Source organism: Bos taurus, chromosome 7 (assembly GCF_002263795.3).
Source record: "Bos taurus isolate L1 Dominette 01449 registration number 42190680 breed Hereford chromosome 7, ARS-UCD2.0, whole genome shotgun sequence".
Taxonomy (NCBI): Eukaryota; Metazoa; Chordata; class Mammalia; order Artiodactyla; family Bovidae; genus Bos; species Bos taurus.
Window position 1 is genome coordinate 44,250,839 of NC_037334.1, and position 24,383 is coordinate 44,275,221.

General features: G+C 55.3%; 1 protein-coding gene and 1 non-coding gene across 5 annotated transcripts in view; both read left to right on the plus strand.

Annotated features, from left to right (window-relative positions):
• The window catches only part of CSNK1G2 (casein kinase 1 gamma 2), a 31,443-nt gene extending 7,060 nt beyond the window's left edge, over positions 1 to 24,383 (plus strand). The window contains 12 exon segments of one of the 4 annotated variants that reach the window (NM_001101056.2): positions 7,979 to 8,410; positions 14,403 to 14,443; positions 14,569 to 14,638; positions 14,715 to 14,863; positions 14,959 to 15,193; positions 15,267 to 15,352; positions 15,438 to 15,522; positions 15,622 to 15,770; positions 15,874 to 15,957; positions 16,056 to 16,162; positions 16,283 to 16,367; positions 16,577 to 17,192. In NM_001101056.2, the coding sequence (NP_001094526.1) occupies positions 8,227 to 8,410; positions 14,403 to 14,443; positions 14,569 to 14,638; positions 14,715 to 14,863; positions 14,959 to 15,193; positions 15,267 to 15,352; positions 15,438 to 15,522; positions 15,622 to 15,770; positions 15,874 to 15,957; positions 16,056 to 16,162; positions 16,283 to 16,337 (1,245 nt within the window). In that variant the 5' untranslated portion in view covers positions 7,979 to 8,226 and the 3' untranslated portion in view covers positions 16,338 to 16,367; positions 16,577 to 17,192. 4 annotated transcript variants of the gene reach the window in all.
• MIR6120 (microRNA mir-6120) lies at positions 11,449 to 11,519 on the plus strand. Its single transcript, NR_107740.1, has one exon. It is a non-coding gene; the product is annotated as a microRNA mir-6120 (primary transcript).

The window sequence follows — 24,383 nt, forward strand, 5'->3', positions numbered from 1 at the left end:
GCCCCACGGGGCCAGGTGCCTTGGCCGCGTGTTACTGTAGATCCCATCCCGTCGTCGGTGTTTTTCAGGGGCAAAAGACACGCACACATTGAGGAAAATGGGTGTTTCGGCCAAGCGTGGGAAAGTTTTGAGAACTCACTCAGAATCAGGCGGTGGGCACTGTTCACGCGTCAGTGACGTCCTTCCAAACCCCCATACACCATGGGTGTGTAACAGGCAGGTCTGGCTGCTCGCTGTGCTCCGCAACCCCCTTTGGGAGTGGCCGTGGGTCTCCTCCTTCTTGGGGAGAGAGACCATTCCAGCTTCCCCCACAGGAGTGAAGCCATCCTCCCGGGGGCTTGTGCTCCTGTGCCTTGGCCTGGCCCTCTCCCTGCTGCACCAGGTCTGGGGAGGCTCCAGTTGGGACACGGGATCCCATATGGTAGGCGGGTGCTGGTCCTCCCCCCACCATCAGTCCTGAGCAGAGGGGCTGGGTCCTTGTCTAGGATGTGCCAATCTCTGAGGACCTGTCCAGACTAAAGGAGCCATCTCCCCCAGCAGGGGAGCTGGGTGGATGAGTGATGCTCGGCCAGCTCCGGTAAGACGGGGAGACAGGGCATGTGGTTTTCTGGTGGGTCTGCAGGTGCTCTGGCCCTTTAATGTCTTTAATGTGTCTGCCCACACAGCCCCTTGCCCTGGGCTGAGGCTACACACTCTGGAGGGTGGTCCAGCCCAGCTCTCCCATTCCCCTCTCCACCTTTCTGAGCTCAGGAGAGTTTGCATCTGCTAGCAGAGGCCAGCCAGGATTCCAGAGGTCATCAGGCGTCTCCCCCTCATCTGGCCCCAGAGTCCACGTTTCCATCATTTTCAGGGCTTGTGTCCCCTCCCCGTGCTCAGCTGGGGCTCCATCTTTCTCTCTGGCCAGGGTGTCACCTGGCCTCCCTGCTCTGCTTTGGGGATTGTGGACCCCGATGCCAAGGAGCAGCTGTGCTCCTGCCTGGCGCCCACTGTGTCCCTGGGACGGGTGCCTGCTGGACTGGTGGCATGGCGAGTGCTCTGGTGGAGGCCGAGGGGCTGGGCGGGTGCTAGGCTGCGGGTGCAAAGGTCCTGGGCAGGAGTGTGCCCACCTCGCACCGTGTAGAGGGAGAGGTGGTCTGGGGGGTGCTGCCAGAGGTGGTGGAGGTTGTTTTTTAAAGAGACTCTTGTTTCAGAGCAATGTTAGGTTTATAGCGAGTCTGTGGGTCAGTTTGGGGTCCCCGTGGGTCACACCTCCATTGAGTGTCACTCACATCGCAGCTGATGGGCTGGTCCTGGTGCATCGTCCTCAGCCAGGGTCCGTGTTTCCCCCGTCCTCTCTGCCCCAGGCCCCCGGGCTCTGCCAGTCGCCAGCCCTTCTGTGGGAGTACAGCCATTCCTGTATGTGTACCTGTCTTCTCGTTTGTGGCCCGTGTGGCCGCCTAGCCCCAGCTCCGTGCCTTCAGTTGTCCCTTCTCACCAGGCGTTATGCGTCGTTTGAGCGCCTTTTGTGTCCCTCCCCGATCCCTCTTTTCCACATCCCTCTCTTAGCTCTCAGTTGTGGGGGCTTTCAAGTGTGCCCAGGGAGCGAGCTGTTGGTCACTCCAGCAAGCCCATGGCCTGGCCCCACCCATTCCTGATGTCCAGCAACCCCGCCCCCACCATGGAAGCGCCTGCTGCGTGCTGGAATGGGGCCGAGGGGTTTGACATGCACGTGTTTAAGTCCGTGGAAAGCTGCAGGAAAGTGCAGAGTCCCACATCCTTCTGGGCTCGTCTGTAACTTGGCTGAACCTGCGCATCTGCCCACACCTGCTCTTCATGACCCCGAGCGTGAACTCTGACCGTCTTCCTTGCCTTTCTCAGTGAACCCTGCATGTCCTCGCGCAGGGCCTTTCCCTCAGGTTTGCTGCAGCCCCTGCCTGGCGGGTGCTCCCTCCTTTCCCATTTATCTAGGGTTGTGTTCCGTTGTCGTAAATCCTATGTCGTGAACCGTTTCTGCTTGATACTGTTTGGACGCTGGCCTTGTCCTGGGGTCTGGTCCCCGTTCTCGGCCCAGTCCCTTTCTTTCTGCTGTAACACTGTCAGTGACCTCAGGCTTCCAGGCTGCGGCCCCCCTGGCTGGCGCATCTCCAGAGCCTGAGTCCCTTTCAGGGAGTGGTGCATAGGTGCCACAACCTGGCACTTGGGGTTCTCGTGGCTTCTCGGGCCCAGGGCCTGGGTGACTCCTGGAGGGAGGCCCTGCCTATACAAGTCAGTAGGCTCAGCCTGAGGAGGGGGACGTGTGTGTCTGGAAGTGCCTGAGGGAGGCTGTGGCCAGGGTCGTCCCAGAGCCCTGCGCTTCCCGGGTGGCTACCACGGCAGAGCCCGCAGTGTGTGGTGGGGCCACCCCCAGGAGGGAAGCTGCTGCCACTGCTCCAGATGCATCCTGACTCTGGCCCAGGGCTGTGCCCATGATGTCAGTGGGGACTGTGACATCACTGGGTGGAGACGGTCAGAGAAGGGGGTTCCTGGGGCCCCTGCCAGGGGGCCTGGGCCTGGCCCTGACAAGATGGAGGACCCCCAGGAGAACGCAGCAGGTAAGCCCCCTGAGCTGGAAGGCAGGCCGGGGGTCGCTGGGGGGGTTGGGGGTGGGCTGGGAGCCCTGCCTGCCTGGGGCTTAAGTTGACCACGAGGGCCTGAGCAGAGTCCACACCCCTGGGGGCCTTCCCTGAGCGAGGAGTGAGTCCGGGTGCCCTTGGGAGGGAGGAACTGGGGTCCATGCTGGTGGGGTGAGACTGGCTTGCTTTCGGGTCAGGTGTAGGGCTGGGCTCCCTTTCTCCCCCCATGAGTTTTAGCGCCTGTGCTGACATCATACACACCCGCTTCCTGGTTCACCAGGTGGGCCGGGGCACCTACCGACTTCCGGCTCCTGGCAGCGTTTAGCTCACTTTTAGTCCTGTGTCCACTCTGTCGTTCCTGCACCCGTCAGGCCAATGGGTGACTCGCTCTGCCCGTCCCCCTTGAGGTCCCGAGAGAGGACCCAGGAAGACCCCTATGGTGTGGTGGGTGGTAGCTGCTGTTCACGGGGTGAGTAGGCACTGGCGTCCTGTCTCTGGGAGGGTTAGGGTCTGGACTCCTCACCCGTCTCCTGGTGGCCACTGTCCCTTGCAGGTGGTGACCTTGTGGTGGCCACACGCCTGCCTTGTTGTCCAGAGCCTGACGGATGGGTCGGGCCTCTGGTGTCTTGCCAGGGCCATATGGGCTGGGGGGCCGGGCTGGGGCAGCACACCCACCACAGCTTCTAGTTTCAGGCCTGGTCGCTGTCCCTGTGCTGCTCGCCGGACCCCAGGGACACGGCATGGGAGCCAGCATGGCGCTCCTGGTGCAAAGGCTCACTTACAGTAGGCACTGGGCCTTACCGGGGTCCCCAGAGGCAGTGCTGAAGGAGGGGCTGCGGGGGCAGAGTCCCTGCCCTGGGCCTCACGTCCTGCACCCAGAGACCTCCCAGCCAGCCCAAGGGCACAGGCCTCCTGGCTTTGCGGCTTTCAGAAGGCAGCTCTGTGGGCTCAGAAAGGTTTGCAGCTGGAGGCCAGACAGAGGTGCCGAGGCCGCTCTGGATCTCGGGGTGGGGCTGAGAGCATGACCCGCCTGGACCAGGGGTCACAGCTCAGAATGGAGTCTCAGGGCAGGACACCAGGGGTCTGGGTGCCCTGTGCTGCTGACCGGGGAGGGCCTCTGGGAGAGTTGGGGTTGGGGCACAGGGAAGTGAGGTCTCCTGGAGGGTTCCTTGTGTGTATTGTCGGGGCAGAGTGATGTTTGGTGATGCTGCCCCATAAAAACTGCACAAAGTGGGACCCAGACCTCAGTCCCTGCCTGTGTGGGATGAGTAGGTCACAGCAGCAGCATGGGGACTGCAAGAATGGGTGCCCCTGCCCACCATTCCTCCATCGACGCGGATGCACCCACATCTTGTTGGCCAGGAAGTCGAGCCCCAGTCTCCAGCCCTCCCCTCCCCTACTTTGTTCCCATGTTTGGTCTTCCTGGTTGGGCTGCTGTCCCTCCAGACCTCCACACATGGCTCCTCCATCCCCTGGGTGAGGGCCTGCAGTGTCCTGCCCCAGCCATACACTCCCTGGCTCTCCCTCTGCCGCTCGTGGGCAGGGGCACCTGGTGGCAGTGCCCTCAGTGTCCTCGGGCAAGGAGACAGGAGAATGCTGGTGTCTCCTTGCTGTCTTTGAGCTTCCCGTGGGCTCTCCGGCCCCCTCTGGTGCACCTTTGTGGGTGGGGGTGCATGCACGGACCTGTGTTTTAGTTAATTTCCAACAGGAAAAAAAATCTGGCAGGAAACCACCTCTGAGTGTCCATCCGGGGGTAGGGGGCTTTTGGTATCCACTTGTGGAATCTGGCAGGATTTCAGAGAAAGGAGGGTCACCCATGCAGGTGTGATATCTGGGAGCAGGAGGTACCCTGATGTTTGCAGGGCATGGGCTCGCTCTGCTGGAATCCCACACGGGCGTGTTACCGAGTCATGGGCACAAGCTCCCATGAAGTCAGGTGTCCAGCTGCTCTGAGCCAGGCTCCACTCTGGCCTCCGGGCTCACCTCCTCCCAAGGTGGGAAGGCCCTTGTCCCGCCTCCCTGTGAAGACCCTCAGCCCTTTAGCGCATCCCCTGCGGGTGCTGTTCCCACAGGCAGTGAGTGATTCACAGGAGTGTGTCTAGTGCTGGATGGGGGCAGGGAGTGCTAGGGAAGGCGTGTATCTGGAGGTGGAGCGGGACCATTGGGGAAATGCAGATCAGAACCACCCCGAGGCAGTGGAGAGCTCCGGTGGGAGCAGGACAGTTGACGGGAGGCAGCCTCCAGTTCCTTCAGCAATTAAGCTAGAGCCTCCACCTGACCCTGCCATTCTAGCCGTAGGTAGTGCCTGGGAGGGGGACAGCACGTGGCCTCCTGGAAACTTGTGCAGAAGCACTGTAGCCACTCTGTTCACTGTTGCCCAAGAGTGGACACAGCTGGGTGTCCTTCCATGGGTGAGTGTGTCCTTCCACACCCAGGAGCATCCCTCAGCCACGGAAAGAAGAGAAGCCCTGACAATGGCTACCACGTGGACAGACCCTGAGAACACGATGCTCAGTGAGAGAAGCAGACACAGAAGGACACGCAGGGTGTGATCCCACTGGTGGGAAACATCCAGAACAGGCTGATAGACGGACACAGAGAGTGGGTTCCTGGTTGTCAGGGGCTGAGGCAGGTGACTGCTGATGGGACCAGGCTTCCTTTTGGGGGATGGAACATTCTGGAACCAGAGGTGATTGTAGCACAACTCTGCAAGCATAAACCAAGGTCTGCTGCTGCTAAGTCGCGTCAATCGTGTCCTACTCTGTGCGACCCCAGAGATGGCAGCCCACCAGGCTCCCCCGTCCCTGGGATTCTCCAGGCAAGAACACTGGAGTGGGTTGCCATTTCCTTCTCCAATGCATGAAAGTGAAAAGTGAAAGTGAAGTCGCTCAGTTGTGTCTGACTGCTAGTGACCCCATGGACTGCAGCCCACCAGGCTCCTCCATCCATGGGATTTTCCAGGCAAGAGTACTCGAGAGGGGTGCCATTGCCTTCTCCGAAACCAAGGTCTAGTAAGAGCCTTTGATCTGTCCTCTCTGGAAGGGGTTGTAAGCCCCCTGTGGTCATCGTCTCCAGATGTGAATAAAGATGTCCCAGGGGCTCAGAACTAAGCATTCAGTCTCCACCCCAGTGGGCTTGCTGGCCGTTTTGTCTGCTTTTAAATTTTATTGGAGTAGAGTTGATTGACAATGTTGTGTTAGTTTTAGGTATACAGTAAAGTGAACCACTTATAGGTTTACACATACCCACTTTTCTTTAGATTCTTTTCCCATATAGGTCATTGAGAGTATCGAGTAGAGTTCTCTGTGCTCTACTGTAGGTCCCTATTAGTCGTTTGCTCTCTACTGCATATTAATGTTTTTAATATAGTTATTTCCTTATAAGTTTGTAGCAGCTGTTCACAGTTAACTCCCAGATCCTTGAGGTTGAACATCCTCCCCCCACAGGGAACTGTGGGCAAGTGGGGCTCAGCATGGCCCCTCGAGGTGGAGGCCAGCCCGTGGAGCAGGGGGGTGGGCAGCCTGCTCTGTCCTGGGCAGCCTGCTCTGTCCTGAGCCCCCAGCTCCTCGGTCAGGCCCCTCCCTCCCTCTGGTCACTCCTGCCGGGCTGTCTGATCCCCCTTGGCGTTGCAGTGGTTCTGGCCAGTCTCCCACAGTGCAACCAATGGAGATAGGAGGTCAAGGCAGAGCAGCAGCTGCTTGGCCAGGCCAGCGCCCCTGAGCCCAGTGATGGGTGTGTTGTCCACAGGTGCCAGGCCACTGGTCTCAGGCGGCGGCACATGCTGCTGGTGGTAAGAGCCGCATTCACAAGGCCCCAGGCTGGGCCCTAGCACAGGCGGATGTGGCCGCCAGGAACCCGAGCAGTGGTGGAGCTGGGTGCGCGGGTCTTGGCTGGGGTCGGATTGTCTGTACACGCTGTTCATGTGTTTGGGAAGCGTGGGCGCTGCCGGCTGTAAGCAGTGAGGTTTGGCCTGAAGCCTGGGCTCCTGCCTGTCTGGGACTCTCCTGGGCTGTGCCCGAGCGGGGACGGGCTTGTAACACGTGTGTGTGAGCACCCTGGCCTCAGCCCTACCAGCTTGTAGGTCCTGCCTTTGGGCACGTGGCCAGGGGGTCCCCCCTTTGGAGCCTGTTCTTGGCACCTGTGCCGTCAGTGATACAAGGGGGCTGCCTGGCCCTTCCATGTATCAGCGCTGGAGGCTGTGTGAGCACCCATTTAGGGGCTGGGGCACCAGGCTCTACAGAGCTGATCCTGCTGAAGCCTCAGGGCCCTGGTGTTGGTCCGCCCTACCCTCTGGGCAGGAGCTGGCTCTGGCCTTGCCTCCCCTCACCTTGGCTGTTAAGTGGGCATGGCCTTCACCAGGTGCCCGCCCTTGAGTGCCTGGTAGGGAGGGGCACAGGTGTGAGCCTCACAGTGGCCAGTCTGGGCCCTAGGGGGGCTAGGGAGGTGTTAGAGGAGGATGCTAGTGTTTTCTTTCTAGAGAGATTTTTGTGACTTTGGTGTGAGAGAACAGGAGGTGGTGGAAGGCCTGTTGGAGGGTGCAGTGATTGTGGCTGAGAGAAGGGATGGCTGGCAGAGGAGACCCTCCTCTCTCGAGACACAGGGTGACTGGTATGCAGGGCACTGTAGGAAGGGGTGCGGAGGGAGGAGCCCACACCACAGACACAGCCTGGGTTGCTTCAGGGCACCTGCCCCATGTGTCTGCACCCCTCGGTTTGGGCTGCTTCTCCTGCAACCTGGGGGACTGTGGGGGTGCCTGCCATCCCACCCACAACCCCAGCTTTGTACTGGCGAGGCCAGGTCGGACTCACCCCAGCAACACGTGCCCAGCCAGCCCTGTCAAGGCAGGGGGCTGCTGGGCCAAGTGAAGCCAGGCTGGTGTTGCTTTCCACAGCCCCTCCTTGCCTGCTTTCTGTCCCGAAGCAGCTGGTCACCCACCTAACCACAGGGTCACGAGCTCCTGGAACGAGGCCTGGACATTGGGTGGGGGAGGGAGGGGCCTCTCTGGAGTCCCATGTCAATGGTGGGGCCTGTCTCCGAGGCCCCTGCATGTACTGCTCTGCGTCTGTCCTCTTTTGAGGGCTCAGTGCCGCGTGCGGGGGGTGGCACCTCAATCACTCGATTGGGCATCTCCCCTGCCCACACAGCCATCCTGCAGTCCTTGGGGGGGCAGGGGCAGGCAGCATGTGGGATTCTCAAGAGGCCTGAACCTCCCACCCCTCAGCCCCCAAAAGGCTCCAGGTTGCACCAGTGCCTCAGATCTTTCCAGAAGGAGGTTCCACCAGCAGTGAACGCCCAGTCCCAGGTCTGGCCAAGCTGTGCTCTGGACCTCGGGGCGCATGATGGGGAGGCACGTGTCCTCCTAACCCGGGCCTCTGTTTCTCCTCCAGCCGAGAGCCACGAGATTTGAGCCCCCGGGACCCGTCAGCAGCATGAGTCCTCCCCCCATGTGCGACCCGGAGGCCACCGAGATGAGCGCTGCGGCCAGGCCCTCGTGTGCGCCCGCGTCCCACTAGCCGGAGCGCGCCGGGCGCCATGGGGTGTTAGCCCCGAAGAGCCGCCGCGACCGCAGGTCTCCGTGGAGCCAGATTTGCACGGCAGCTGAGTCACCGTGGAGAGGCCAGGGTACCACAAACTTATGGATTTTGACAAGAAAGGAGGGAAAGGGGAGTCGGAGGAGGGCCGGAGAATGTCCAAGGCCGCCGGTCGGGCCAGCCACAGCGTCCGCAGCTCGGGGACCAGCTCGGGGGTCCTGATGGTGGGCCCCAACTTCCGGGTCGGGAAGAAGATAGGCTGTGGCAACTTCGGGGAGCTCCGGCTAGGTGAGCCCCGTGCGATCACGTCTGGGGCCCCAGGGGTGGTGGGAGTCGTGGGGATGGGACACAGGTAAGTGCGTGGGGCTTCTGCCCCCCTGGGAAGGAGCAGTTGTGCTGGGGGCTCCTGGCCCATGGTACCCGATGGGGCAGAGCAGAGGACCAGGGGCATATCCTGGGATATGCTGGGATATATCGCTCTGGGCGATCCCGAGTCCCTGTCTAGTGGTCATTGCCCAGCTCGTGGCTGTTGTTGCCAGTGTCAAATGTGTCCGGCAGCCCCATGGGGCTGGGTGGAGGCCCGGCTAGAGTCTGCACCTTGGCAGATTGCGAGGTCGCTGGAGTGGGGCCAGCAGAGCCTTGCCGCCTAGGCTCTAGGGCTCCAGGTTCAAGGGCGGGGCCAGGCTGCTGATGGCAGGGGTGTGGGCGGGGGAGACACAGGAATCCCCCCCTGCAACTTCCCAAGGGTTCCCCCCAGCCTGGCCTGCACCGCTCACTGCCCGTCAGGGGCTGAGACCCAGCCCTGCTGCCCATGGAGCATCTGCACCTGCTCTCACGGACACGCGCATGCACTCACACCCCTGGGTCCTGCCCTTGGCATTTGGGGCGGCAGCCTGAACCGTACGGGTCTGGGTAATTTCAGCAGAAAAATGCTTTTTAAGAATCCAGGTTCTGTTGTTGCTCCGAAACCCAGGTACAGAACACCGATGTGTTGCGTGCTGCGCCCTTCGTGTGTAAAGGTTGGTCGGGGCTGGAGCGCCAGCGGTGTCAGCGCGGCTCCCGGGCCCACCCCCGCCCGCCCCTGCTGCTCAGTCACTTGGTTGCCTGCGCCTGCCTAAGTGACTCTGGGTTCCTCTCTCCTCTCGTCCTGCTTAGGGACCGGTGCCCAGATCTGGGGTGTTGTGAATAAAACCGCCCCAGGGCGCTCTTCTAGAGTGTAAGTGCTTATGAGGGACCACCAGACTGGTTTCCGGAGCCGGGAACCTCTTTAAACCCTGCAGGCTGCACAGGAGAGCGCTGGATGTCCCACAGCCGCCTCTGCACTTCAGGTTGCTGGCTTTCCATTCTGAGCTTGTCGGTGGGTGTGAAATGGTGCCTAATATGGAATTCATTTGCTTTTCCCCAGTGACTAATGCCGAGCCTCGTTCTGTGTATCGTTTGTCTTGTTTTCATTTTTTTTTTTTGGCCTGCACTGGGTCTTCAGGAAGCTGGGCACAGGCTTTCTCTTCTTGCAACAGGCGCTGCTCTAGTTGCAGTGCATGGGCATCTCGTAGCAGTGACTTCTTGTTGCAGAGCACAAGCTCTAGGGTGTGCAGGGCTCAGTATTTGCAACTCTCAGGCTTGAGGTCGTGGGTTCAGTAGTTGTGGCACATAGGTTTAGTCGCCCCGTGGCATGTGGGATCTTGCCTGATCAGGGATCAACTGGTATCCCCGGCATTGCAGAGTGGAGTCCCAACCAGTGGACCACCAGGGAAGCCCCCAAAGATTTCTTTTTGTCTTTGGTTTCAGATTTTGATTCTGCCTTGTTTAGGTATGGTTTTCTGTTTATCCTGCTTGGGATTGAGTTTGTAGGATCTGCACTGCTGCTGCTGCTGCTAAGTTGCCTCAGTTGTGTCCGACTCTGTGCGACCCCATAGACGGCAGCCCACCAGGCTCCCCCGTCCCTGGGATTCTCCAGGCAAGAATGCTGGAGTGGGTTGCCATTTCCTTCTTCATTAAATTTGGGAAAGGAGTGCCGTTATTTCTGCAAATATTTTTTCTACTTCAGTTTCTTCTCCTTCTCATACTCCAGTCACATACGGTTAGGAGTGTTGTTTTAATTGTTTCTTTTTGGTTGTGTTGGGTCTTCTTGCAGTGTGGGGTTTTCTGTATTTGTAGTGAGTTGGGACTACACTCTAGTTGCGGTGTGTGAGCTTCTCGTTGCAGCGGCTTCTATTGCAGAGCACGGGCTCCAGGGTGCATGCTCTGCAGCAGTCGTGGCACATGGGCTCAGTTGCTGTGGCATGTGGGATCCTCCTGGACCAGGGATCTGCATTGGCAGGCAGATTCTTTACCACTGAGCCACCTGAGAAGCCTGTCAGGAGTGTTTGATGCTAGCCCACAGGTCCCTCAAGTTCCTTTGAGTTTTTTCCTAGTCTGTTTTCTTTCTTCAATCTGGAGAGCTTGCATTTCTTTATTGTATGTTCACCCTTTTTTTGCTTCTGCAGCATCTGTAATATATTAGGTACATCCACTGAAATTTTCATTTCATACATGATATTTTTCACTTCCATTTGATTCCTCTTATTTTTCCTGTTATTTCCATCTGTTAATTTTGCCCATCTTTTCCTTTAATTCTTGAATTTACTTAAAGTAGTCATTTTTTAATTGGCATATAGTTGATTTATAACGTTGTATTAACTTCTACCGTACAGCAGAGTGATTTAGTTACACATACAGACATTTTTTTTTCATCTTTTTAAAAAATTTATTTTTGGCCCTGTGGGGTCTTCCTTGCTGCCTCAGGCTTTCTCTAGTTGAGGCTGGCGGGGGCTCTTCTTCTTTGCGGTGCACTAGCTCCTCATTGCGGTGGCGTCTCTCGTTGCGGATGGTTTCAGTCACTGTGGCTCAGGGGTGGAACTTGTGCTCCCTGCATTGGCAGGTGGATTTTTATCTACTGTACCACCAGGAAATGGCATTGTTTCATTCTTTTCTATGGCTGAATAGTATTCCATTGTGTATATGTACCACATCTTCTGTATCCACTCATCTGTCCGTGGCATTTAGGTCGCTTCCGCATCCTATCATGGCTACTGTGAACAGTGCCACTGTGAACATTGGGGTGCATGTGTCTTTTTGAATTTATAGAGTTTTCATTAGATATATGCCCAATTGGAGGATCATATGGCAGCTCTGTTTTTAGATTTCTGAAGAACCTGCATACTGCTCTCCACAGTGGCTGCACGACCTTACATTTCTACCAGCAGTGTAGGAGGGTTCCCGTCTGCAGTGTCTATTTTAAACGCCAGTGTCTATGGTCCCTTTGATTCTGTTTTTCCTTCTTACGGTCCTGTTCCCGTTTTTCACATGTGTACTGATGTTTGATCATATGTTGGACAACGTGGATAGCACCCGTGAGGTCTGGATTATGCTTCATCCTGGGGACTCATCTTGAACCCATGAGGGGCTGGCTTGCAGCTTTGATAGGCTGGCCCAAGAGCAGACTTTATTTAAGGGCGGGAGTCACCCCCTCCCAATATATGGGCTCTCTGGGTTTTCAGCCGAATGCAGGGGAGCTCGGGGAGTCTCCATGCCCTGGATGCAGTGCCTGCACCCTGTTCCTGCCCTGGGCAGCCCCTGGCATCTCCCTTCTGCTCACAGTGTCCCGCCTGAGTTGTTCTTCACCATGCCTCTCAGACTGTTACTCTTCACACCCTCTGCCGAGCCCAGAATACCTGAGGTCCATGGGGAGACTGTAACCACAGACTTCAGATGCCCGCATGCATGTGTGCGTGTGCACAGATCACACATTCACCTTCAACTCAGCTGAACCCCGGAGCTCACAAATGGCAAAACATGAGGTTTCTACCACAAGACAGAATAAGACTACCATTTACTGGAAGGGACCAGTTAGACATCATCGAAGTTTAAACATCCAGAAGTGTTGTTAAGAGCAGGAGCAGGTGAGCTGCGTACTGGGAGGTGCTGTTTGCAGAGCACCCCTGGACAAAATGCCAGTGTCCATGGCACAGGAAAAGGGTATGGCTCAGTCAGAAGACAGGTGGTACAATTAAAACTGGGCGTGAGATCCAAACAGACACCTCCCAGGAGCCAGCAGCCAGGCGACTGGGGGTGTGGAGGGCAGGGCAAGCCAGCAGACCTGGCCAGGAAGTGATGCGCTGCTGAAGGAAGGCCTCTTCTGGGAGGTGAGTGGGATGCGCTCTGTCCTGACGGGGTGGGGTGGCACAGAGCTCATCAGATGCAGGGCTCTTCAATGATAAATGTCGCTTCCCAAGGGAAAGACAGGGACTAAGTACAGACTAAAGGTGGCCTGCAGGTTGGAGTACTTAGGAAACGGGGGACTGAGGTCTACAACTTTTGAGACGCATCTGAGAATGAACAGGTGACAACCGTGCAGCTGTGCAGCAGAGTGGAACAGACCGCGAGCTGATGCGCCTGGTGGCAAGGGTGCAGGCTTTGCGCACCCGGCTCTCCAGTTTGCTGTATTTGAAGCTTTCATAATAAAATGTTGGGGGACATGAGGCATGCCTGTTTTTTACTCAAAACCTGACAAACAGGACTAGATGGAGGCTTTCTCTCCTTGCCCACGGGTGTCTTTTACTCATCGGAATGGAAGAATAGAGGCTGCAGGAGGGGTCCCAGAGGGTACCCTTTCCCGACAGCAGCAGTGAATGGACCAAATGTGGAAAGATGGGACAGGAAGAAACACCATGACCCATCCAGACAGCCTGACTGTCCATGTGCGGAGGCCAGAGTAGCTGCTCAGTAAACAGGAGGGAGTGAGTTTAGTAAGGCTGCTGGGTGTACCAGCATGAATCAGCTGTATTTCTCCTTTGGAGCAACAGTTGGAAAAGAAACATTTAAAAATCTACCCTCCAGGTGCCTCCAGGATAAACCTAACGAAGGTGGTATGCGCACTATGCTGAGCACTAAACGCATTGTGACGTTAATTCCCAAGGCGTGATTCCTCTGCAGAATTGGGGGCCATGTTGTCAGGTCTCTGGGGAAATTGACCACCTGACTGTGCACCATAGCGGAAACCGAGGCCCTGGAGGAGCAGGGGCTGAGCCGAAGACCCCAGGCGGGGGCCACAGTGATGAGAGACCCAGAATGGGGGAAGAAGGGAGCTGACTGACAGGCATGTGGGCCCTGGCCTCTGCCTGTGTGGTCCTACACACCGGTGTCTCACGCACCCCATGGGTGGGGCAGGTGGGCCCAGCACCTTGGTCATTCACACTGTCCCACTGCAGGGGGATGGAGGGTTAGCTGAGGCCTCTTCCCATGCTGGACCGTCTCAGAAGCAAGGTGCAGCAGCGGGGGGATTCAGCGTGAGGTCTCCTGGGGGCGCAGCACACCATGGGGCCTGCTAGCACTCAGGCCCCAGAGGGTGGCCGGCTGGTGCTGGGAGGGGCAGAGAGGGTGCGGCAGGTTGCTGGGTGTGCACACAGGCCGCCACCCCTGGGCGCTGTCTGGGGCTCAGCCAAGGATGGGAACTAGCAGGTGAAAAGCTGGCCAGGGCAGGGGTTCTGGAGCTTTTGTGTTTGCAGTTTTATGAGGTTGAGCACAGTAGCTGGTTCTCCATGCACACCTGGAGGTCCAGGCGGCTGGTGAGGGGCTACGAGAGACCTCCTGCCCCAGGCATGTCAGTTTCTAAGCCAAGGATACAGGTTACTTTCCTCCCGATCGGCTTTGTGCGGCAAGCCTCAGGCTGGGGAAGGGGCTCGGCCTGGGACCCTTGCTCCACGGCGAGGGGGTGGGGCTTGTCCAACAGACGTCTGGACTTACAGGCAGGGCGCGGGCTGGGGGGCGCCCTCGAGGGTCCCTAGAACTGAGAGGGGAGAGTGCTGGTCAAATGGCTTGGTGGATGGGGGCTCAGAGAGCATCTGGGGACAGAGACGGGGCGTGGGGTGGTATGGATGTCTCCTCCAGGTCTCCGGAGCTAAAGAAGGCCTTGGGGTCACCAGGACTCTGTTCTGTGTGCACTCTTCCAGATGGGAGAAATTGGAGTGCGTGGGCGTGCTGGCGGGAAGGATCCCGCTGAGGACAGGGGAGCAGCCCCCAGTGGGCGGATGCAGGGTTGGCCTGGGGACGGGGATGGGTGGGGGTGCTCACAGCCGTGGGGAGCCCCTGCGGGCATCCTTTTCCCTCCCAGACCGGGAAAGGAGGGGACAAGCATAAGGAGGGCTGTGAGGGGAACAGGAGATGCCCCTTGGAGGGGTGGGTGGTGCGCTGTCTCGTGGGCTGGAAGTCCCGCGGGCCTGACGTGCTGCTTCTCCCACAGGAAAGAATCTCTATACAAATGAATACGTAGCTATCAAATTGGTGAGTCCAAGCCCTGCCCCTAGCCCCAAGCGGCAGCTGTCCCGATGGACCTGGCCAGGGTCGGGGCGGGAGGAGGGCAGGCCTGCGCCCTGCGTGCCGCCCATGCGTCCTCTCGTCCCTCCCAGGAGCCCATCAAGTCCCGGGCGCCGCAGCTGCACCTGGAGTACCGCTTCTACAAGCAGCTCAGCGCCGCAGGTACCCCGGGGCCGGGCGTGGGGAAATCGGGGGAGCCCGCCTGGGCACCGCGCTAGTCTGTGTCCTCCATCCGCAGAGGGCGTCCCTCAGGTCTACTACTTCGGCCCGTGCGGGAAGTACAACGCCATGGTGCTGGAGCTGCTCGGGCCTAGCCTAGAGGACCTGTTCGACTTGTGCGACCGCACGTTCACGCTCAAGACGGTGCTCATGATAGCCATCCAGCTGGTGCGGGCCGGGCTGGGGCGGAAGGGGCGGGGTGGGGCGGAAGTGGGGGGCGCAGAGGGCGGGCTGAGGCCCACCTACCGCCCGCGCACCGGCAGATCACGCGCATGGAGTACGTGCACACCAAGAGCCTAATCTACCGCGATGTGAAGCCAGAGAACTTCCTAGTGGGGCGGCCGGGCACGAAGCGGCAGCATGCCATCCACATCATCGACTTCGGCTTGGCCAAGGAGTACATCGACCCCGAGACCAAGAAGCACATCCCGTACCGTGAGCACAAGAGCCTGACAGGCACGGCACGCTACATGAGCATCAACACGCACCTGGGCAAGGGTGAGTGAATGCAGTGTGGGCCGGGCAGGGGATGGTGGTTGGGAGGGCCAAGCTGACCTGCTGTCCCCCGCAGAGCAGAGTCGCCGTGATGACCTGGAGGCGTTGGGCCACATGTTCATGTACTTCCTGCGCGGCAGCCTACCCTGGCAGGGGCTCAAGGTGGGTGGGTCAGGCCGGGTGGGCAGGTGGGAGGTCTCCCGCGGGTGGGCGGGGGGGCCAAGGTGCTGACTGCACTCCCCCGCAGGCCGACACGCTCAAGGAACGCTACCAGAAGATCGGGGACACAAAGCGGGCCACTCCCATCGAGGTGCTTTGTGAGAGCTTCCCAGGTGAGAATCGTCTCCCCACGTACCCCCGCCCCCTTGCTCTGCAGACCCCTGCCCGGTGCCCCCGCCCCGGGCCTCCACTATCCCTGTTGGTGTCTGCAGAGGAGATGGCCACCTATCTGCGCTACGTGCGGCGCCTAGACTTCTTCGAGAAGCCGGACTACGACTACCTGCGCAAGCTCTTCACCGATCTCTTTGACCGCAGCGGCTTCGTGTTTGACTACGAGTACGACTGGGCCGGGAAGCCCCTGGTACGTGGAGGGAGGGGGGCTGGCACGGGAGGGGCCCCTGGCAGGTGAGAGTGGCTGGTAGGGGCCCCCAGCTGAGCCTCAGCTGCCTTTGGCTCCCTTGCAGCCCACGCCCATCGGCACGGCTCACTCTGACCTGCCCGCGCAGCCTCAGGTTCGAGAGAAAGCCTTGCTCTACAGCAAAAACCAGGTGAGTGCCGGGCCAAGGACCGCACCAAAGTGTGTGTGTGTAGGGGGGTGGGGGTGTCAGGCGGGGCCTACATGACTCCCCACCCCCGCCCCCCGCAGGCACTTAACTCCACCAACGGGGAGCTGAATGCCGACGACCCCACCGCCGGGCACTCCAACGCCCCCATCACAGCCCCTGCAGAGGTGGAGGTGGCTGACGACACAAAGTAAGGCCCGAGGCAGGGACGGGAAGCAGGGATGTCCTGGGTCCTCACCCTTCTCCTCCTCCTCCACCCTCACCCCTTCCGCAGCTTGTGCCCCCTTCCAGCCTTGCGTCCCCCTTCCAGGTGTTGCTGTTTCTTCAAAAGGAGAAAGAGAAAATCGCTACAGCGACACAAGTGACCCCAGGGCAGTGACCCCCGAATCCTCCCGCTGCAGCCCCCCGGGGCCAGCTTGTCCATGGCCGCGTTGGCCACAGCCGGACGCAGACTGCAGGCCGGCAGCACTGCTGCCCCCTGCGCCGGGTCACGACCTTTACATAAGACTTTGGCCGAGATTTCTACACCTGTGTCTAGTCCTCCCCTCCGAGAGCATTAACTATTTAAAACAAGGAAAAGAGAAACCACAGCGGCTGCCCTGCCCTGCGCCCCCGCCCGCGTCTGCTGAGTGAGTAGAGCGGCCGCCGGCACCGCCGCCTGCCCGTTAGTGTCATAAAGTCCAGCTTGTCTCCCTCGATCCAAAGGCCGTTTTCTCGAGGGGGCGCTGCGGGGCGTTGCTGCCGGGGGTGAGCCCGCCCTGGGCCTCCCCAGACTGGAAGGGAAGGCGGGGTGGGGGCGGCCCCCAACCAAAATGCTGCACCAAAGCCTGGGCCGGCAGGCGCGGCCCTCAGGGGTCCTGTGCACCTGTCGGTGGAGCCGCCGGCCTGAACTTGGGCTGGGGGCAGCCACCTCGAGGCCCGTGGGCGGCGCGTGTGTGGGCTTTTTGTGTCGCTCCGCGCTGCCGGCCGAGCCTGGAGACAAGCGCCTTAAAGCCCGTCTGAGCCCCGCAGGTGTGTGTGGAGCGGGCAGCCCCGTCAGTGCGGTCCCAGTGGTCCCCTGGGGCTGCGAGCTGCGGGCAGAGCAGCTGGGGCGTCTTCGCGGTGCGTGCGTCTAGGTCTGGCTTTACAAAGTGTACAGAAATGGCACTTCCGTTTCTCTGATGCTTCCTGGAAGCCATAGAACTTAGGGGCTTTTTTAAAAAAAATAAAGGAAAATGAAAACACTTGCCAGCGTGGTGTCCAGTCTGTCAGAGGGGTGTGTCTGGGAAGGGACAGGCACCACTGGGTGTCCGGAAAGGAGGTGCACGACTTGGGGAGGGAGCCAGGGAGTAGCAACGCCCTGCTCAGAAGAAACGGAGGTGGGAAACAAGGTAAGAGAACTGAAGTGGAGATAAGAACCGGGTTGGTTTATATGGGGCAAGTGGAAAATCAGTTAACTACATCACAGAATAGAGGAGCCACAAATACAAACGTAAAGAGTGGGGAACTTTGCCCCAGTTTACACAAGTCCACTTGAAACCCCCACTCAGACGGATTCCCTTCCAGGAGCAGAAGGGCCTCAGCCAGTGTCTGGATGGCTGGGTCTCCAGTGAAACCTGCAGTAAAGCAAGGAGCCCTGGGATGGCTGAGGAAACGCCCTCTTGGGGGCCTAGAGTTTGCGCCAAACCCTCAGTGGGGTTGGTCTTAGGAGATTGGGCCCCCAGGATGGGGCCAGGGTCCCTATACAGAGAGGAAGAATGACCACTGATCTGGAGGACGCAGCAGGAAGGCAGCCGTCTGCAGGCCAGGAGGTGGGCCCTCACTAAGATCCGGCCATGCTGCCCTCTGACGCTGGCCTGACCCAGATTGTAGCGGCTCCTGGAGCAGCTTCACAGGGACCCCAAGTCACTGACGACAACATGAGGAAGCCCCGAGGCATGCAATGTCCTGCCCATGAAATAAGTAATGTGCCCAGCCTCTCCAGAGCCTGGCCTCCCGCCCACCCCTGCCGGGCCTTGGGAGCAGCCAGCTAAGATGGGTAGAGGTCCCGCATCCCCACAGCCGGGAGCCCTAGGCTCCCCAGAATGTAACATGGGACCTGAGACGGACAAGACTCTCCCAGCAGTGGAAGATGTGAAACCACCTAGGATCAGAAATTCAAACATGAAGGACAGACACAAAAACCGGACCCAGAACCAGCCAATCAGATTTGGGAAGCAAAGGTAAAAATAAGTGAAATTTTCATTTAGAAACAAAGAGTAAACTGTTAAGGTGCGTGAGGCTCCAAGGAAGATCAGAGAAAAGGCTTGGGGAGGAGAAGAAGGGCGTGAAGAGAACGCTGGCAGTGAGCAGCCAGAGAACTGCCTGCCAATGCAGGGGACTCGGGTTCCATCCCTGCTCCAGGAAGATCCCACATGCCCTGAAGCAACTAAGCCTGTGAGCTGCAAACTAAGCACACTTGCTGAGCCTGTGCTTTAGAGCCCAGGAGCCGCAACTGCTGAAGCCTATGTGCCCTAGAGCTCACGCTCTGCAACAAGAGAAGCCACTGCAATGCAAAGCACCCACGCACTGCAGCTATAGAAAGCCCTCGCAAGGCATTGAAGACCCAGGACAGCTGAAAATAAAAATGAATTATTAAAAAAAAAAACTGCTGCTGAAGGGAACTTTTCCAGGTAGAGCCTGGAGTCTCCACTGTGAGTTAGAGGACAGTCACCCACAAGACATGTCCTCACAAGACAGCTGGGTTTTAAAGGTGACGACTAATCATGCCTGAGGGCGAAGTTGTAGCATCGTACTCCCAGGCCGGAAGATCTGGCATTGCAGCCTTTTTGGAAGCTGGTGAAACAACCCTGAGCCGAGGCTTCCATGTGTGTCCTAGGCGTCTCTTCAGCCCTGAGGCCTCAAGGTCAGCTCTGCCTGACTGGGCATGGGGGAGTGGGGTGATGGAGGCCATCTCTGTGTCATGGGGAAGTGGAAATGGTGCTGTCAGGAGGGCAGGCAGAGGAGGCCAGCCCAGCCCTGTGGTGATGGAGCCCTAGAGGCGTTGGTTCACAGGGCAGTTTTTGTTATAAACAGGGAACAACTGCAGAACAGAAGACCACCTGTATGCTGTTGGCCCATTCCCACTTAGACCTGCTTTGTGCTGTTTACCATTTATTGTACTTCTGACATTATATAAGCCCATGATTCCCCTGTAGTCATATTTGCTTTATATGGTCAAGTCTTTCAGTCACATTTTTAAAAGAGTTTTGTGTGTTTACCCACATGGTCAGGCTTCCTGCAGATCTACCAGAGGTTCTCTCTGAGTTCCTGAAGAGCTTCCTATAAAATGCCCATGGTGTGAGTTCATTGGCAGCAAATTCTCCCACCTTTTGGTGGCCTGAAAATACCTTTATTTCACCTGCATCAGCAGGAGGTATTTTTGCTGGGAATGGAACTTTGGTTCGGCAGGTGGCTTGGGTGTGACTTTGTTGGCCTCAGCGTTTTGAAGATGCTGCTCCATCATTCCCAGTGAGAGTTGAGTGGGCACTGTCTCCTTCAAAGGAATGTGTCCTTTCTTGTCCTGTGTGCGTTTTATCTTAGTTTTAAATTTATTTGATTCAGATGTGAGGTTTGTTGTTTTCTTAAAGAGTAGTTGATTTAGTGTTAGTTTCAGATGTACCAGCAAAGTGATTCAATTATATGTGTGTGTGTATATATATAAACATAAGTATTCTTTTTCAGATTCTTTTCCATTATAGTTTATTACAAGATACTGAATATAGTTGCCTGTGTTATACTGTAGGTCCTTGTTATCTGTTTCATATATCCCACTGTGTATCTGTTAATACTAAATTCCTAACTTATTTCTCCATCAGTCTCCATCCCCTTTGATGAACATAGTTTGTTTTCTTTGAGTCTATTTCTGTTTTGTAAATAAGTGTCATATTTTAGATGCCACATATATGTGGCATCTTATGGTATTTGTCTTTCTCTGACTTATTTCGATTATTATGATAATCTCTAGGTCTACCCATATTGCTGCAAACGGCATTATTTCATTCCTTTTTATGGCTGAGTAGTATTCCACTGTATGTATGTACCATATCTTTATTTTTATGGCATTTTTTTTTTTTTTAACACCAAAAACTTTTTTGTATTCGGGTATAGCCAGTTGTACCACATCTTATTTATCCGTTGCTCTCTCAGTGGGTATTTAGGTTGCTTCCATGGCTTGGCTATTATATAGTGCTGCTATGATCATTGGGGTACATGTATCGTTTCAAATTGGAGTTTTGTCTGGAGGTACGCCCAGCAGTGGAATTGCTGGATCTAATGGCAGCTCTTCTTTAGTTTTTTTTTAATTAATTATGTATTGGGCTGTGCATGCTTCCTCTAGTTGTGGGAGTGGGAGCTGCTCTCTGGTTGTGGTGTGGTGGCTTCTCTGGTTGTGGAGCATGGGCTCTAGAGCTTGAACTCGGTACTTGTGGTGCTTAGGCTTAGCTGCCCCTTGGCATGTGGGATCCTCCCAGACCAGGGATCGAACCAGTGTTCCCTGCACTGGTGTGTAGATTCCCAACCACTAGACAGCCAGGGAAGTTCTTTTTTTAAGGAACTTCCATACTGCTCTCCACAGTGGCTGCACCAATGTGCATTCCCAGAAACAGTGTAGGAGGGTTCCCAGATCCTTTTCATCATTTGTTATTTGTAGACATTTTCATGTTATTCTGACTAGTATGAGATGGTACCTCATTGTAGTTTTGATTTGTGTTTCTCTAGTGATCAAATTGCCAACATCTGCTGGATCATCAGAAAAGCAAGAGAGTTCCAGAAAAATATCTATTCTGCTTTATTGACTATGCCAAAGCCTTTGACTGTGTGGATCACAATAAACTGTGGAAAATTCTGAAAGAGATGGGAATACCAGACCACCTGACCTGCCTCTTGAGAAACCTGTATGCAGGTCAGGAAGCAACAGTTAGAACTGGACATGGAACAACAGACTGGTTCCAGATAGGAAAAGGAGTCCGTCAAGGTGGTATATTGTCACCCTGCTTATTTAACTTATATGCAGAGTACATCATGAGAAACACTGGGCTGGGGGAAGCACAAGCTGGAATCAGGATTGCCGGGAGAAATATCACTAACCTCAGATAATGCAGATGACACCACCCTTATGCAGAAAGTGAAGAGGAACTAAAAAGCCTCTTGATGAAAGTGAAAGTGGAGAGTGAAAAAGTTGGCTTAAAGCTCAACATTCAGAAAACGAAGATCATGGCATCTGGTCCCATCACTTCATGGGAAATAGATGGGGAAACAGTGGAAACAGTGTCAGACTTTATTTTTGGGGGCTCCAAAATCACTGCAGATGGTGATTGCAGCCATGAAATTAAAAGATGCTTACTCCTTGGAAGAAAAGTTATGACCAACCTAGATAGCATATTAAAAAGCAGAGACATTACTTTGCCAACAAAGGTCCAGACGTCTAGTCAAGGCTATGTTTTTTCCAGTAGTCACATATGGATGTGAGTTGGACTGTGAAGAAAGCTGAGCGCCGAAGAATTGATGCTTTTGAACTGTGGTGTTGGAGAAGACTCTTGAGAGTCCCTTGGACTGCAAGGAGATCCAACCAGTCCATTCTAAAGGAGATCAGTACTGGGTGTTCTTTGGAAGGAATGATGCTAAAGCTGAAACTCCAGTACTTTGACCACCTGATGCGAAGAGTTGACTCATTGGAAAAGACCCTGATGCTGGGAGGGATTGGGGGCAGGAGGAGAAGGGGACAACAGAGGATGAGATGGCTGGATGGTATCACCAACTCAATGCATGTGAGTCTGAGTGAACTCCGGGAGTTGCTGATGGACAGGGAGGCCTGGCATGCTGCAATTCATGGAGTCACAAAGAGTTGGACACGACTGAGCGACTGAACTGAACTGAATACTTAGGAATGTTGAGCATCTTTTCATGTGCTTGTTGGCCATCTGTATGTTGTCTTTGGAGAAATGTCGTAGGTCTTTTTTTCCTGCCCATTTTTTGATTGGTTTGTGTGTTTTTTATTGATCTGTATGACAAGTTTTCTACTTATCCTTCTGACCATTTGGTGAGCTTCTTAGATCTGTGGGTTGATATTTTTCATCAGTTTGGGGAAATTTCTTATGATTATTTCTCCAGATATTTGTTTTGCTCATGTTTTCTATTTTTCCCCCCAGGAATCCAGTTGCCTGTATGTAGGACTTCCATGTGATCCTACAGGTCTCTCGCACTCCGCCTGTTTCCCCTGATTTTTCCCTCTGGGCTTCCATTTGGGTAATTTCGACCTGTCTTCAAAGACATCCATCCCCCTTCTGTTGTGTCTGCCTGTAAGCTGCCCACATTCTCTAAATCTTGCTTAAGTATTTTCTAGTCCCAGAACTTCCTTTTCTTTCTTTGTAAAGTTTCCATTTCTCTGTTGAAATCCTCCATCTTTTCAACCTCCTGCTGTTTTCCTCTATATTCTTTAACAGATTCATTACAGAAATTTTTAAAATCCCTGACAACTGACTTCAACATCTGAGTCCCCTGTAGGTCTGCTCCTACCAGCTGTTGTTCCTTCTTCATTTCAGATAACATTTTCCTCCTTCATTGTATCAAAATTTTTACCACATCCCAAGCACTGTATGAGGATGATCTGCCAGATAGATCTGCACCAGAGAGCAGTGGGGGGTGGGGCCCTTACAGGAGCTGAGCTGGCTGACTGGCTGCACTTCCCCAAGTTAGCTTCCTTTCTAGTCCAGGTGTCCTGACGTTCACTGTCTTGACCTGCGACTCCTGCGTGATAGCAGAAAAAGAACATTTTTTTCACTCTGCCTCTTCACCCCCACGCACTCCCCACCCAGCGCAAGGCAAGGTCCCATAGGAGACAACCTGGGCAGTGCTTCTAGCCCCTCCAGGGTCCGGGCTGTCCCACCAGCCCATACGGCCCCAGCAGTGCCCAGTTCCTCCGAGGCTGCTGGGGGCCACTCACCTGGAAGGGGCTCTTTCCTCACTGGAATCTAGTTCTTCTCGATTTCTTAGCATCCATGTTTCATCGATATATTTTAAATTATATATAATTATTATAATGTAGGGTATACAATGCGATGATCTAATATACAGACGCATACAGTCAAGGTAATTACCACATCCATCACCTCACGTGGTTACTTTTTTGTGTGTGTGATGAGAGATCTACTTTCTGGGCCAGTTTCAAGTGTAAAATACAGTATCATCAACGGCGGTCATCATGCTGTAGTTGAGATCCCTGAACTTACTCATTTTATGACTGAAAGTTTGTGTCCTTTGACCAGCATCTCCCTTTTCCATAGCCCCAGCCCTTGGCAATCACTGTTTTACACTCTGCCTCTGTGAAAGTTAAAGAGGAATGAAAAAGAGGAATGTTGGCTTAAAGCTCAACATTCAGAAAACGAAGATCATGGCATCTGGTCCCATCACTTCATGGCAAATAGATGGGGAAACAGTGGCTGACTTTATTTTTCTGGGCTCCAAAATCACTGCAGATGGTGACTGCAGTCATGAAATTAAAAGATGCTTACTCCTTGAAAGGAAAGTTATGACCAACCTAGATAGCATATTCAAAAGCAGAGACATTACTTTGCCAACAAAGGTCCGTCTAGTCAAGGCTATGGTTTTTCCAGTGGTCATGTATGGATGTGAGAGATGGACTGTGAAGAAGGCTGAGCGCCGAAGAACTGATGCTTTTGAACTGTGGTGTTGGAGAAGACTTTAAGAGTCCCTTGGACTGCAAGGAGATCCAACCAGTCCATCCTAAAGGAGATCAGTCCTGGGTGTTCATTGGAAGGACTGATGCTAAAGCTGAAACTCCAATACTTTGGCCACCTGATGCAAAGAGCTGACTCATTTGAAAAGACCCTGAAAGATTGAGGGCAGGAGGAGAAGGGGACGACAGAGGATGAGATGGCTAGATGGCATCACTGACTCGATGGACGTTGAGTCTGAGTGAACCCCGGGAGTTGGTGATGTACAGGGAGGCCTGGCGTGCTGCGGTTCATGGAGTCGCAGAGTTGGACACGACTGAGCAACTGAACTGAACTCTGTGATTTCACCTTTAATATGTCCCACACATAAGCAAGATCAGACGGTAGTTAATCTTTCTGTGTCTTCACTCAATGTCATCCAAGTTCATCCAAGTTGTTGCAAATTGCAAGAAGACTTCCTTCTTTTTAAGGCTGAATAATGCGTATGTGTGTATTTCTGCTGTATGCAAAAATTAGGAATGATTTCTAACTAAATAATGTGATTATAATGTATCTGCAACATATATATCATATTTTCTTTGTTTCTGAGGTTGTTTCCATGTCTTGGCTGTTGTAAATAGTGCTGCAGCGAACATGGGTGCGAGTGTCTCTTTAATACAACTGATTTTATTTCCTTTGGATAAATACGCAGAATTGGGA